We start from the raw sequence: 15,419 nt of genomic DNA, 5'->3' as shown, positions 1-15,419 counted from the left end.
ATACCTCTTCATCATATTACAAAAACTGAGAAATCTATGCCCTGGACAGGATAAAATAACAGAAAACGAAGGTGGGGGCTGGAAACATACCACAGAGTGAATGCTGACAAGACTGCCCACAACATTTTAAAAATACACCCTCCAAATCAATATGAATAAGCAAAGAGCCAGCTATGCAAAAGAAGGAGGGGAGCGCTATAACTAAAAATATATGTATTTGTGTACTGTTCCACTACTCAAAGCAGTCAGGGAGAAGATACTGGCAGAGAGAGAAGACAGAGGCCTATCAAGAAAACTGGAAGCCAGTAACAGAGTGAGTACAGAGGATGAGAGAAGAGAAAAGGAGGCAAACTCAGGTTTTACCACGACATATCACTAGGACAACAGCTGGCAGAAAGTTGTAAGAGCATCAGAAAAGCCTGGCTGTTGGATCAGGCTGGTGTAACTTGTTTTAAACAGTGGACAGTGAGGCGAATGATGCTGCATTCGGTGGAAACCAAACTGCAGCATAATGGAAGCAGTGCTGATTAGGATGAATGGAAATCGCTGCCTTCTTACATCCCTATTTTTAAATAACCCATTTAAAATATTTCAGTGCTTTTGATTAAGGCAGACTCCAGCAGAGTCACTGGAGCACCTTCGCTCCTTTAACACTGGCTGGAGGAAGCTTCCTAATCTGCCCCCAGGGCAGGAGGCTCCTTTCACATCATTAGGCAGGGCAGCTAATTGCTAATTCATGGAGGGAAAAGACAGCTGGACTAGGGCCAGGAAGTCATTGCTCAGCTCCAACTCACCCTTGACAAACCAGCCATCCAGACTGTGAGTAAGCCACCCAAGCACTGGCAATGCTTCCGGCTCACTGCTCCTTGCCACATTAGAGGGCACAATTCGTTTGCCAAGAGGGGAAGCAAAATCTCCTGAAGAACTACACCCAACAAGAGGCAATGGTGAGGCCTCTTCCACACACTCCATGGGCCCAGAAGGATAGTTCCAATCAGGATATGAAAACACACACACACACACACACACACACACACACACACACACAGCATTATTCTCACGGCTGATCAGATCCCAAGCACCCATAAAGTTAGATAAATGAACAGAGAGAGCAGTGCATAATTCCCAAACGCTGGTATACGGCAATTCCCAAACAGATGCCTATAGGAGGTAAGGCATTTCCAAATCTTCCAATGGTTTTAAAAAAAGTAATTAGAATCACAGAATTGTAGAGTTGGAAGGGATCTCAGCAGCCATCTAGTCTCACCCCCTGCAATGCAGGAATTACAGCTAAAGAATCCCTGCCACATGGCCATTCAACTTTTGTTTAGAAACTTCCAATGAAGGACGGTCCACTCCTTTCCAACAACTTTTTTCATATCCACACCATATATTGAAAGCACATGGATTTCCGCCCTGCCCCCAAAATAATTACGGGAACTGTAATTTACCCCTCAGAACTACAATTCCCAGAATGCTTGACCAACTATAGTTCCCAGGACTCTTTGAGGGAAGCCCCGTGCTTGCAATGTATGGGTGGAAGAGTGAGTTGGGCCTGATCCTAACAAGTTTGTTGCTTGCAGAGATTTTTATAAAATGGGGGGAAGTGGGAGTGACACCTCCACCTGTACTCTGAAGTGGCATAGTCCATGACGGTTCACTACAGAGCTGTCCACTTACTGGAGGATCCCAACCATTCTGTCAGTGGGGTCAATAAGATGATGAGATGGAAAAATGACAAAGAGCCCTCTTTCAGGGTGGCTGCCTATGGCCAGGACAAAGGGACGCCTGTTGCCTGCAGTTATGCAGCAGTGCTTCAGTGAGCTGGAAGGTAATGGAGTGGGGTGGGAAGAGGGAGGGAGAGGGGGGAGAAAGAGAGGGGGGGCAGGCATGCCAAACCTTGGGAGGCTGCATTGCCCTCTTGTGCAGAGTATTCCTGCTCCTCCTCCATCCCTCCACACAACAAGCGCCTGTGTCCTCTGCAGAACTGCTTTGTTAGTGGAGGACGGGGTAGGCGGCTGTCATGCTCACGAGTGCTGTACATTGTTTCCCAGTGGCTGACCTCATCATCTCAATAAAGGCAGGTGCTGTTCATCATCAGCCTACCATGTTCCAGAAAAAAGGAGCAAGAGTTGGGAGGAGAGACAGCAGAACTGCCCAGCACCCCCAATTTGCAAAGCACACGTTCTGCATGGAAGGTATAATAATAATTAAAAACTTTTATTTATATCCCGCTCTCCCCAGCCAAAGCCGGGCTCAGGGCGGCTAACATCAAATATATAACATTGGTATAAAATCAAACAGTAATTAAATCACCTCCTTGTGAATGCTGCCCTTCTGGACACAGGAGGAAGGAAATTCACATTTCAACTCTGTGTGTGTGTGTCTAGCTTTTCCTGGGGCCTTTGAGACTCAAGACTCCCAAATGGATTAAGCATCACTGACCACAAGAAGCTCAGGTGCCACTCACCTGACACCAGGCAGGAATCCATTTTCTATCTCTTTCTCATATACTCTAAATACACAAACACACAAATATTACACAAGAAGCTGCCTTATGCTTTATTGGATCATTGGCCCATCTAGCTCAGTGTTGCCGACACTGGCTGGCAGCAGCTCTCCAGAGTTTTAGGTGAGAATCTCTCCCATCCCTCCCTGGAGAGGCCAGGGATTGAACCTGGTACCTTCTGCAAGCAAAGCAGGTGCTCTTCGACTGAGCTATTGGCCCTCCACCCAATGCGTACATACACATCTGCTGCCCACAACAGCAGCCCCCCCTAACAAGAGTTATTATGCTTGCTTACAACTGCTGAGGCAAGGAGAAGCATTAGGGAAAACAGAATCCTAAAGCCTGGTGTTCGTTCCCTAATCTATTCAATTCACACCCTGCCTTTCTTCCATTTATATAGTGTTTTATAAAAAGTGCAGATAAAGAAAATGTCACCTTTTCCACAATAAACAGTGTGCAAGGCAACTCACAGAAAACACTAACTTATTAAAATACACAAGGAGGGAGGGGGGGTTACAAAAAATATAAATCAAGGAAAAAAATCAACATTGCATAAATTCAATCTTACAAATAATATAGGCTTAACACAGAACCAGTACTGAACTAAATCAAAATTAACAACCCCAGTAATAAATACATCAAAATAAAGTCTTGCTCCACTATTAAACAAACATAACAGATAAAATAAGAAATTAAACAACAATAACCCATAAAAGCACCAAGGAAAGGGGAGGCGAGGGAGGAGCAATTATATCCTTTTCTTAAAACTTCTCCATAAGCCTTTTGAAATGCTCTGCAGGCACCTAACGTGTTCACCCAACTCCAAATTAATTTGGTTCCCCAGAGCCCTGTGCAGAGAAACAAGCTCAAACATCAGCAAGACAAGCCCAGCAAGGAACTGCCGGCTGCTTCCAAATGTACTTTTCCCGTGCTGGGATCCCTGAAACACAGAATCAGTGAACAGCTTGTAGGGAAAGGGTCTAGGGAGAAGGAAGGAGAGGAAGAGCACAGTCTAAAAAGAAAGAGGCTTGGGCATCACAGCTTTTTCTCCCTCCAGACAGGAGAAAGCCAAGGAGCCCTTTGGGAGCTAAAGTCAACACTCAATTTGTTTCCAGACAACAAGGGCATGTTCATACAAACAATCTGGCTCCATAATGATCTTAACATGACTGACTGGTTCCTTTACAATGCTCCTTATGCTACTCCTTACAGGAGCTTACCTGAGGTATGGGAAATCTTAGCAGGGGTAACTGGGGCTCCCACAGCCACAACAAAGCCAAGAGAAAGCTGATGGGGGGTTGACTGACTGGCAGGAAAGGCAAAAAGGGCTTGGAAGGAAGAGGCAGGCCTGATGCAGACTGTAACCTACCTATTAAGGGAGATGCAGGTCACCCCCCAAAACATACATTTAAAGCACTTTTATACCACTGGTGGTCATGGCATCCCTCAGAGAATGCTGGGAACTGTAGTTTGTTAAGGATGCTGAGAGGTGTCAGGAGACCCTCACAGAGTGACAATCCACAGCACTCTTTGCAGACTACTGCTCCCAGGGTTCTTTGGAGGAAGCCATGACTGCTACAGAGGTGTAAGAGGACTTATAATGAAAATAGGTCTGCAAAAGACACTAGCCCGCTACTTGTTTATTTTTTTTAACTAGCCTGCCTACCTTTCCAAAGCTGTTTACGTCGACCATGTTTGAGAAGAAAAATCAACTTTTTCAAGTTGCTTGGAAGCCATTCCTACCCACCATAGGCCAGCAGGAAAGTACCTGTCTACAACTTTAAGCTAAAAGATCCCTTCGCAAGATTCTGTAGCAGGAGGGGAAATGCAGTTAACTGGAGCCTTGTGGGGAACAGCCAACAAAAATCCTATTACTGACTGAAAGAGAAGCTCACGTAAGCCTAACCATCCTACTGAAATGCTTGCTGCTGCATTCTGAACTTTGCATTCACACTTCCGGGATTTGCTTTCAAGGTCTTCCCTGGTTGATCCAGGGCAGCCTCAGAGCTCTGCTGGTATTCACCATCCTGGTTTGCATTTCTGCTTCATGAAGGGGAGGAAGTAGGAATCCAGGACTAATGCCCCAAGAAAGTTGAGCTGCATGTTCTCTTCTCTCTCTTTATCTATCTATTTATTCCTATTAGCTCTCAACTTCTACAAGGAAAATGAAGAAACATAGCAGCTGCATAGAGGTTGGCATGTAATAACAAGGAGGTGAGCAGCTCGTATATCCAGATCTGTTGGAAGACGTTCTCACGGAGGCACCCTCTTCCGAAAGAACTCCCAGCAGCAGCCAGACAGCTTGATGCTCTCCTCCTATTGAACAAGCTGAAGTGGCACCTAAAGAAGCCTCATCAGTGGCTAGTAATTATTGTTATTTCATTAATAGACAACACATTCGCAGGATACCAATCTTCCTGTGAGATACTGCATTCCACATCTGCATGTGGACATACACACAGTTCCAGAATAAAAATATAACATATGAAGATCAGAAGTATCTGCTGGATGAGGCCAGTGGTTCATCTAGTCCAGCATCCTGTTGTCACAGTGGCCACCCAGATGCCTCCATGGGAAACCCACAAGCAGGATTCGAGCAACAGAGCCCTCTCCCCTCCTGCCGTTTCTAGCAACTGGGATTCAGAAGCATGGCTGCCTCCAGCCATGCAGGAAGAGCACAGCCATTGTGGATAGCAGCCACTGACAGCCATCTCCTCCATGAATTTGTCCAATCCTCTTTCAAAGCCATTAGGGCTGTGCAATAAATTTTCACACTGTTGAATACCGGTATTGAAATAACATCGTGATAAGTGTTTCAACAAGACAATATACTGTTGAACGACAATCAAGGATCCAGCGGAAACGCAAGCAAAGAACTAGAAAGCACTTCTTTCTTCTTTCTTTTAGAAAAAAAAGGGGGGAGAGTTTTTATTTTTATTTTCTGGTGGTGTTTTATGTTGCTGGTTCACCCTGAATAGCTTTCCTCCATATCAAAAAGGAAGAGTTTTATTTCTTTATTTAAAGGAGACTATCTTTTTGTTTACTTGCCCTCCCTCCCTTTGATAAAAAGGGAAAGATTAGTAGGCTTTGTGGGGGGCCCTTCTGTGGGGGGAGATGGAGGGGAGAAGACTTAGCTGGCTACTTTATGCTGAAAAGGCAGGTTGGGTACTACGTGAGAATTATGGAGAGGGTGTTTTTTGGTAAGCAGCGCAAGCAAATGTGTGTCTATTCACAAGCAAGCCCTACTGAATTCAATGAGGGGGGCTTACCTCCAGGAAATTAGAAGTAAGTTTAGTTGAACTCAAGGGGGCTTAGGCATGCATATATTGCACTTAGACCTCTGAGTGAGGAAGCAGATGCAAAATGACTAGTAAATAACTTTAATAATAATAATAATTTATTATTTATACCCCACCCATCTAGTTGAAAATATATTATATGGAAGTTTATTTAATATTTTTATTAAATCTACTACTACTTTACATTTTAAGGCCCTTAACAGGGAGCCTCTTCAAGACCCTCTGCTGCTGCGGGGAAGAGCGGCGCACCCTCCACCACTGTGGGGAGGTACAGCGGGACCCTCTGCCACCGCAGGGAGGCCCAGCAAGGCCCTCCACCGCCATAGATATATACTGTGATATTTAGCTGGTGATATATCGTGATGTTGAAAATCAGATATCGCCCAGCCTTAAAAGCCATCCAGGTTGGTGGACATCACCACCATTTGGAGTGAGTTCCAAATTTAACTATGTGCTGCGGGAAGAAGTATTTTCTTTTATCTGTCCTGAATCTTCCAACATAAGCACCCAGAACTGCACCCAGGGGGAGAGTGGAGGGCACATATGGCTACCATGATGACCCAGGCTGCTTGCCAAGCACATGCAGCTGTGCCCCAGACACATCTGGCCTCCTCCACTCTTACTGATCTCAGGGAAGACTTCCTCCCCTCTTAAGGAGACTTCAGAGGCCCTGCCAGTTTCCACTTATGCCTCATATTCATAACACTTCCTGCCACCACCTGGGCCATCAGCCCGATTGGCAGCTTACCGGGCATCCAATTTTTAGCAGCCCCAACTGCACGCTTGACTTGAGAGCTGTAAACACCATGTGTTTCCTTCCGTTTGGAGACAGGCCGAGGGAATGCAATGAGCTTCTCTGTGCCATGCAGCAGACTTAACTCTCGCAGGGGCCTTCAGGGGTTTTGATGAGATTTAAAATGACCCCATTGGTACAAACACAAACACACACACACACACACCCCACTCAAGCCAGCTCAAAGTCACTAACAGAGGTTTCTGCAAGCAGCCAAGAGAATATGGGTCACCTGCCCATTATGCTTCTGCTAATCCCTCTTCACAGGTACTCTTAAAGTCTTTATTGCTAGTTATAAAAGATCCTTGCCCCACAACTTCTCTCTCTCTCTTATACACATACACATACACCAATAATCCTTCAGTGGGGCAATGCTCACACGGGGCAACTGAGTTCACAGGAAGGATCAACACAGCAACAGCAGGACCACAGTCACCACCCCCATTTTGTAAAGCAGCAATAACAAAACAAAACCTGTACCAGTAAGTTAAACTTAATGCCTTAAAAGGTAGATTAGCTCAAGCAGAAAAAGACGTACCTTGAAGGTCATTTGCCACAAAGAGAAAAATAAATAGTAATGTCTGAATGAACAAGTGATGTCCCCAAATTGCACAAACTGTAGCTGATGTGTAGAACAGAAAGTCCAAACAAACACACGAAATTAATGTTATGTTCTCCACTGCCACTGCCACCCTAGGCGCAAAATCAAAACTATAAGCAGAAGGATAGGCACACACCATCTGGTGGGGAAAGTCACACAACAATCTGGGCTTAGCCCTCATCTTCTGCCACAAGTGTTCTTAAAACACCGATAATTTCATCTGCACAATAACTGTTTCAGATAGAACTAATGTTCCAGGGCCATTTCCACTTTTGCCTACGAAAACTTTCCTGAAGCATCCTCAGCCTTTAAATATTTCAGAAGATCCACAAAGTGCGCACGCACACACACACACACACACACACACACGGTCAAGATTAGAAGCTGGGAAGATCCCAATTTAAACCACAGCCAAATATTCCCTACAGAAGATATGTGTCACAGGATTATGAACTGAACACTTGAAAAGTACTGTGAAAATGTGTATTATTAAATGATAAATTATTGTTTCCTCCCAACCACCATCACCATCCTTTGCGATACTTGAAGAAAGATACATTTCTCTCCTAACCTATCCCACATTCCTCTAACCACCCAGAAGGGAAATTTTGCTTCTCTGCAGGCCCTATAGCACTAATATAAGCACCGCATGCCCCTTCCTCTTCCACACAAAATAAGCAACGGGGTCAAAACCACAACAGCCAATCCGTGGCTTGAGTCTATGATCATGATCATCCTGCTCCAGACACCAATGACAGAACAAAACCCATTAACGTAAGAACATCAGAAGAGACCCTGGCTGCTGGATCAGGCCAAAGGGGGCCCCTCTAGTCCAGCATCCTGTTCTCACAGTGGCCAACTAGATGCCCGTTACAGGAAGCCCAAAAACAGAACCTGAGCACAAGAGCAACTCTCCCCACTTATGCTTTCAGAGGCACAGTGCTTCCAACACCGGGGGCAGAGCAAACCCATCCTGGCTAGTAGCCACTGACAGGCATATCCTTCATGAATTTACCCTATTTCCTTTTTAAAGCCATCCAAGTTGGTGGCATCAGCACATATTGCAGCAGTAAATTCCATAACTATGCACAGTGTGAAGTGTGTCCTTACACAGGTACCTGCGTCGGATAGACAAGACACGGGATGCTGCCAAGAATGCCCTTGTGTACCACCAGTGTGAGCGCACACACCCTACTTGGGCCCAAAGTGGAGCAGCTACTTACATCAAAGGCTGCTTGGTGAAGGCCCTCCCCGCTCCTCAGCCAGCAGTGGCTCAGCTCACTCAGCTCTAGGATGGGCTGCACTTTCAGGCGTACTGTCTCCCCCGACTGCCGGATCATCTCCACAATCTCATCCCGGGACTTGTTTTCCACGTTGCGCCCATTGATCTCCACCAGCCGGTCACCTGGCACCAAGCCAAGGGCCAGGTCTTTGGTCCCGGCACCCGGTTCGGCGAAGTGCACTACCCGCCTGTACACCTGCCCGTCAGCAGCCCTGTCCAGCATGGTGGTGCGGCGCAGCGAGAAGCCAAAGTCGCCGGTGTTGCGCCGCTGCAGCTCCAGTTGCCTGGGCACGGGGGGCTGAGGGGGAACCACCACGGGGAGCTTCAGCTCAGCGGGGAACCGCTTGCTGACCACCTCGGGCAGCCTGGTCCGTGAGGCAGAAGGGACGCGTGGGGGCCCAGGTGGTACAGCTTGCTTGGCCAGCTGCATCTCCAGCGTCCGCATCTCCACCTGCGGGGAAGGGGCAGCCGAGTGCTCGGAAGGGGTGGATGTCTCCGAGGTGCTTTCATCGCGGCTTTTCTGCGAGAAGGAGAACCTCTTGACGATCATCTGCGAGTTCTGCTTGGCCAGAGAGCCGAACTTGGCTGCCCGCTGCAGCACGGACCCCTTGAAGTTGCCGTCATCCACCTTGAGGTCGTCGCTGGAGCTGGCTGTGCTGAGATGACCGGAATCAAGGATCACGCTCCCCCGGTTGCTGTCTGAGTCGATGTCAGTCAGGTGAAGGTCAGAGCCGCTGGCCACCTTGATAGGGATGGGGTTGGAGATCTCCAGCCGGTTCTTTGCATCCCTCTTGGAGGAGCGGTTGAGGTTGAAAAAGCCCCGGCGCATACTCATCTCCTCCAGGCTCTTCAGCTCGGCAGCCGACATCCGCTCCTTCTTCTCCTTCTTCTCTTTCTTCTCCCTTCGGGACCCATCTCTGTCCTTTTTCATCAGGTGAAACATGATGGGAGATTAACCCTGGGAGGTGCCCCAGGTTCAACAACAGACAGGATCTGACAGCCCACGGCTCCAAATTCTTGGTCCTGCCAGCGTCCCTGTGAAAAAACACAAAAATGTGTGTTAAAAACTATATTAAAAGATATTTTTGTGCTATTAACATAGATCTTTGTAGGAGAATATTAAAGTGCACAATGTTCTAATTACATGGATGAAACACACATGGAACATGAGATACAATTTTGGCAGCTAGGCAAAGCTGTTGATTCAGCTTTGGTATATCATCAGTTGTTACTGTTATTATTATTGCTACTAAATTTATTAGGCACTGCTCAGCAGCACATCCCAGGGTGGGTTACAACAATTTAAAATTCAGAATTAATTATGTAATCTGTAATTCAGATCACAGACACAGGAACAGAGCGGGCCCTGAAAACACACATCTCAGGTGTTCAAAGATCAGGGTAAAGAGGTGTCAGTATTTGCTGAACATTGTGAAGAAGCCAGACAGACCTCTGTGAAGGGGGAATTCCACAACTTAGGAGCTGCCAAAGAAAGTCTTCTCCTGGTTCACTAACACCCCTCAAACCTCTGAGTTGATGCCGTCACCCCTCCCTTCCTCTGAAAAGAGTGGTGCTTTGTGCTCAGAACCACCCTGTGGGGTTGGCCGAAAGTAACTTGCTGAAGGCTGCCCAGAGGGCTTTACAGCTAGCTAAGAGTCAATTTCCCTAACCCGTCCAGCATGAACAGTCCAGCCATCCTACCACACTGGATGATGCCACACACACTGGTGGGTGTGGGTAGGTGGGTGATATTCAAGAGAACCTTCATAGTTTAGGGACATGGTTTATAAGCTATTTCAGCAGAACACCATTCCTGGCTATTTTAAAAAAGAGGCTTTTCCCAATTGTCAAGGGTCATTCTGCCCTTATGAAATACCATATTTTTTGCTCTATAAGACTCACTTTTTCCCTCCTAAAAAGTAAGGGGAAATGTGTGTGCATCTTATGGAGCGAATGCAGGCTGCGCAGCTATCCCAGAAGCCAGAACAGCAAGAGGGATTGCTGCTTTCACTGCGCAGTGATCCCTCTTGCTGTTCTGGCTTCTGAGATTCAGAATATTTTTTTTCTTGTTTTCCTCCTTCAAAAACTAGGTGTGTCTTGTGGTCTGGTGCATCTTATAGAGCGAAAAATACGGTACCTCTGAAAATCCAAGAGTGTTTTGTGGGTTTGGGGCTCTGTTCTAAGCAGGCCATTCTGAGGAGTTACCGCATGCTCACAAATGGGCCCTTGTTGAGGAAAAAGAGGCCCTTCTGAGGCCAAGGGAAAGCCCTGCCAGCCTGGGATTTTCTAGGGGTCAGACGCCTCTGCATTTCTCCGGCAGAGCTTGGGAGCTCTTTTGCCCAAATGCACCCTGAGCCGAAGTGGTCAGGGCTATGAAGACGCTCCCTGCGGGCCATGCCAGCAAGAGACCACTCTAGCTCTACAGCACATGAACCTTTTAGTTGGGGTGGAGTGGGAGGAAGAGAATGGCCACATCTGTTGCAGCAGCATTTTTGCAGCTATGCAACCTCCTGCTAGGAAGAGGAGACAGGCCTAACACCCCACCCCCCTGCTGGTATTCTCTCCCTCCCAGACAGGCTTGATTGTACAGATGTAAAGATTCTGGGGAGGGCGGACTGGAAGAAAAAATTGAGGGTTATCCATGGGTTTTTTCCAGGCCTTCACATCTCTATTTGGGACCAGAGACCCTTAAGAAGAAGCATTTAAGGCAGGATTGAAAGTCTCCTGTGAATCTCATCTATAACCATTCAATTGAATTAAAACCCCAGATTGTTCAAGAGATGCCACGCATGAGCATTTCCATCTCAGAGCTGCACCCCCATGGGTGTAGCCAGGATTTTAGGGGGGGTTAGGACATGGGGGGCAGAACCGACGTGATTGGTCAGTTAAATATTTTTATTGTTTTACTTGATCCAGGGGTGCAACTGTCCCCCTGCTCCCCCTGGCTACGCCCATGGGCACCCCTAAAGCTACATCCACACAACAAGTATAAATTGCTTCCAAACCAGCATACAGATAAGGAGTGGCAGACTTGAGGATCTTGGATAAATTATGTTTCGATTTCAATGGTTAAGGCTCCAACCCTAAGATCACAGAAATACAGTACAGCCAAGTTCCTCACTGTAGCCATTAAAACTAGGGCACAATTGTTACAGCGAAAAAGGAGCCCACTGCTGTTTCAATCAGAGTAAACCCACTGAAAAGCTTTGTAGCTCAGTAGCAGAGTACAGGAGGTCCCAGGTCCAGACCTTGGTAACATCTCCAAGTAGGGCTGGGAGAGATAGATCCCTCATGTGAGACCCTGGAGAACTGTTGCCAATCAGTGTAAATAAACATAACTAGATGGACTAAATGGTCTGACTCAGTACAGTATACGGCAGCTTCCTGTGTTTTTATTTAAATCAGCCCTTTATTCAGAACCATGAAGACTGGGAACTGTATTTTTATGGGAAGAGCTGCAGCTCATGGTGGAATATCTGCTTTGAGTGTAGAAGGTCACAGGTTGGGTAGGGCTGGGAGAGACGGCTTGCCTGAAACCATGGAGAGCCACTGCCAGTCAGGGTAGACAAGACTGAGCTAGGTGGCCCACTGGTCTGACTTGGCTATACGGCATGTTGCCTGAGGGAAGGTTAAGATGGCACCACCTCCACCCCATTCCATTGGCAGAAGCAGCTGAATCATATTTCAACACCAGAAATGCAACAGCATCTTCCACCCTCTTGAGTGTATTTTAGCACACAACCTCCAACAGAGGAGTCTGATCAAGGGGGGTTGATGGTGATGATGGTGATCCCTTCCTGCCCCAGGATCTGCTCCTAATGGAAGGGCTGGCCCTGTGTAAGGCCACCATCAACAAACACAAGGCTGGGCCAGCAGACCTTTGATCTAGCCCAGCTTATTGCAAGTTTACTTGCATATCCCCCCTCTCCCCCACCCCAAAACAGCAACATCACAGTTCTAAGGCCTCCTTCCTGGACACTGGAACCTCCTAACAGCAGGCAGAACAACCAGCCCGCACATAGCTTGGCATGTGCACACAGTGTGACCGGCTCGAGAGATAAGGCAGCACCTCACAAACAGGGCTAAATAGAAGCCTGCAGTGCCTTCAAAAAGCCATCTAGTTTGGTTCTGGCTCATCAGCAAAAGCCAAAATCGTCCCTGGAGCAGGCCCCCACCTGGGTTTGACACCCTTGGCTGAGGAAGTCAAAAAAAGCAAAGCTAACCCACTGAGAGGCCACCTTCACGAAGTGAAGGGTGCCAGCCCTCCAAGCAGGTGAGAAAAGCTGGAGGATTTACTAGTATTTACACACCAGGAGGACTCCACCCTCTCCAGCGAGGCCAGTTCAAGGTCTGCGTACCTTGACTGTACACACTAGTAGCTTTAAAGCAGATTACTGTGCCCCTCAAATAATCCTGGGAACTGTAGTTTCACTCCTCACAGAGCTACAGTTCCCAACACCCTTAAAATCTAGAGTTCCCAAGATTCTTTGGGATGTGCATTAAATGTACTTTAAATTCATGGTCTGTGCACATTCCTTAACTTGCTGTTATATGCCCAGGCCTGAGGAGCAATACCTGCTCTGGCAAAGCCAGGGAAGCTCCTTGAGAAAATGCTATGCTGAGGCTGAGGCTACACAGGAGAAAATAAATGGCTGAGACAAGCTCTGCCAGGGAGAGCAGGATAAACCCACATTCCACACGCCCCACGGCTAAAACTCGCTTTCCCTGATTCGGGAGTCCAGGTCACACCCACTTGGTGAACAAGCATGCAAGGTATGTTATGACGCAGCAGGAGCAGAAGAGGTTAAGTCAGCTCGACGGAACACAAAGAAAACTCCTAAAACCACAGCTGTATAAAGGTTAACGCTCAGGCAGTATACCAACGTATCACGTCAGATGATGCCCAGAACCTGCCCCACCAAAGAATCGCCTGCATGTCTTGTGACAGGGGAGGGAAGAAGTGGTTTGGTCAGCCTCTCGACTCTGCTGCTCACTTGTCATGATCAGGCTTTTATAAAAGGAGAACCCAACTTGGTTTTCTTTACCTGGCATAGATTAAGCCCATGAAGTTACATTTCTAGCAACTGATGGATTTTGTTGTATAGATGGGCACAGGGTGTTCTGTAAGATGGCTCAATGTTGCAGCCCAAGTGGGGCCTCACTCACGTGAGCAGCTGCTTCTGTTTAACTGGCCTGCTTGAAAAGTCTTTCTATTTATTTATTTATTGGAAAGGAGCTCAAGGTGGTGTACATGGCTCTCCCCCTCACAACCCAGGCTGAGGGAGACAGCAACTGGCCCAGGATCACACCCAGTGGGCTTCAGGGCTGAATAGGGTGATTTGAACTTTGGCCTCCCAGGTCCTCGTCCAGCACTCTAACCACTACACCACTGACCGGTGTAATGCTCTCCAGCTCCCATTGCATTCATACAGAAAGGAGTCTGACAGAGGAAGGAAGAAAAAGGGTTATGTACTCCTCTCTAAACTGTCTGTGTGAACATTACAGAAGCAGGACTCAATTTTCTCCATATGTTTTCTCCGCCCACCCCAGAAAGCATCGTTCTTTACACTTTCAGAAGCCAGAACTAAGCAACTCTAAAATAGCCTCCGTTGCTAAATTGCCAGCTGCCTCAAAACAGAAGGGTAGGATATAAATCAAACATAACACGGAAGGTACCTTATACCAGGTGAGATTGTATAAGAAGCTATGTGCTCTGACTGGCAGCAGCTCTCTGGGATGTCAGGCAGAGAGACAGGGTCTTTTCCATCAGTTGCTACTGGATTGTTATTTTTTAAATCAGAGATGCCACGGACTGAACCTAGAACCTGGTGCATACAAAGCAGGCATTCTCTCCCACAGCCCCTCCGAAGATAAATAAAGGTGAATTACAATAACCTCATGTATATTTGCTGAATGTAACCCTCTTGCATTATTTTATACAGTCCTGTTTATAAAACGCAAACAGCACAGTAGAGGAAGTAAAAAAACACCTTCCAGAATTTCACCGTCCAGAGGCCCATTGTGCTTTGTGCACATGAATGTTATCAGTGTAACTCCTCCATAAAGGGAGGCAGGCATGGGCCTTTTACCGCCTTCCTTGTTGCTACAGACCTTAAATATTTTAAGCATGCATGGAAAAACTGCAAGGAAGTGAAGGCCACAAATTCACTCCTGCAAACACACGCACCTTGCAGGTACACTCACCAGGTTTTGCCTTGCAAAATGTATAAAACATGATTATTATCAGCAAAAGAGCTCCTTAATACATCACAGGAAAGAGGTGTCATTTTAATTTGTGTAAGCCACTTTGATTCCCAGTCCGGGGAAAAGGTGAGATATAAATAAATAAAATAATAGTAATAAGAATATTAATAACAATAGATGCATATACTCTTCCAAATGTCACCTTTGTCTCCCCTGAAAAGCTCAGATTTTAGAATTTACACTCTGAGAGGATAATATGGCCATAGTTCAGTGGCAGATCAACTGCTCTGCATGCAGAAGGCTCCTGAAACTGCTGCCTGAAACCCAGGAGAGCTGCTGTCAGACAGTGTGTGAGAGACTGTACTGAGCGAGATGGACCAATAATCTGCCTTGGTATAAGGCAGCTCCACTATGAAAGAGGGGCAGTAATGCTTCCCAGACCAGCTGCTAGTAATCACAATTGGGAGAGCAGTGCTGTTGTGCTGAGGTCCTGTTTGTGGGCTTCCCATGTGGGCACCTGGCTGGTCACTAAGAGAAGAGGATGCTGGGCTGTTTGGGCCACCGGCCTCATCCAGCAGGGCTCTTCATATGCCCCCACGTTCTTCCCATGCGAAGCAGTTGGTAAGATGCTTTGGGTGTCTTCTTCTGAAGTGACAGGTGACACAGCCTAGTCCTTGCAAGGGTGTTGTTAATGCTAATACAAGACAAAGCCAAGCCTTTTACTGCCTCCT

At 47.0% G+C, this 15,419-nt stretch overlaps 1 protein-coding gene across 20 annotated transcripts in view; it reads right to left on the bottom strand.

Annotated features, from left to right (window-relative positions):
• MYO18A (myosin XVIIIA) overlaps positions 1–15,419 on the bottom strand; it is a 143,690-nt gene that overhangs the window by 124,871 nt on the left and 3,400 nt on the right. For all 20 annotated transcript variants that reach the window (XM_083714954.1, XM_083714966.1, XM_083714957.1 and 17 more), the window contains exon 2: positions 8,426–9,519. In XM_083714954.1, coding sequence (XP_083571080.1) covers positions 8,426–9,427 — 1,002 coding nt within the window. In that variant the 5' untranslated portion in view covers positions 9,428–9,519. The remainder of the gene's footprint in view (positions 1–8,425; positions 9,520–15,419) is intronic.

Source organism: Podarcis gaigeae (assembly GCF_964106915.1).
Source record: "Podarcis gaigeae genome assembly, chromosome: 15".
Classification (NCBI taxonomy): Eukaryota; Metazoa; Chordata; class Lepidosauria; order Squamata; family Lacertidae; genus Podarcis; species Podarcis gaigeae.
Note: the sequence above shows the minus strand (reverse complement) of the source record. Positions and strands in the feature narration are given on the sequence as shown.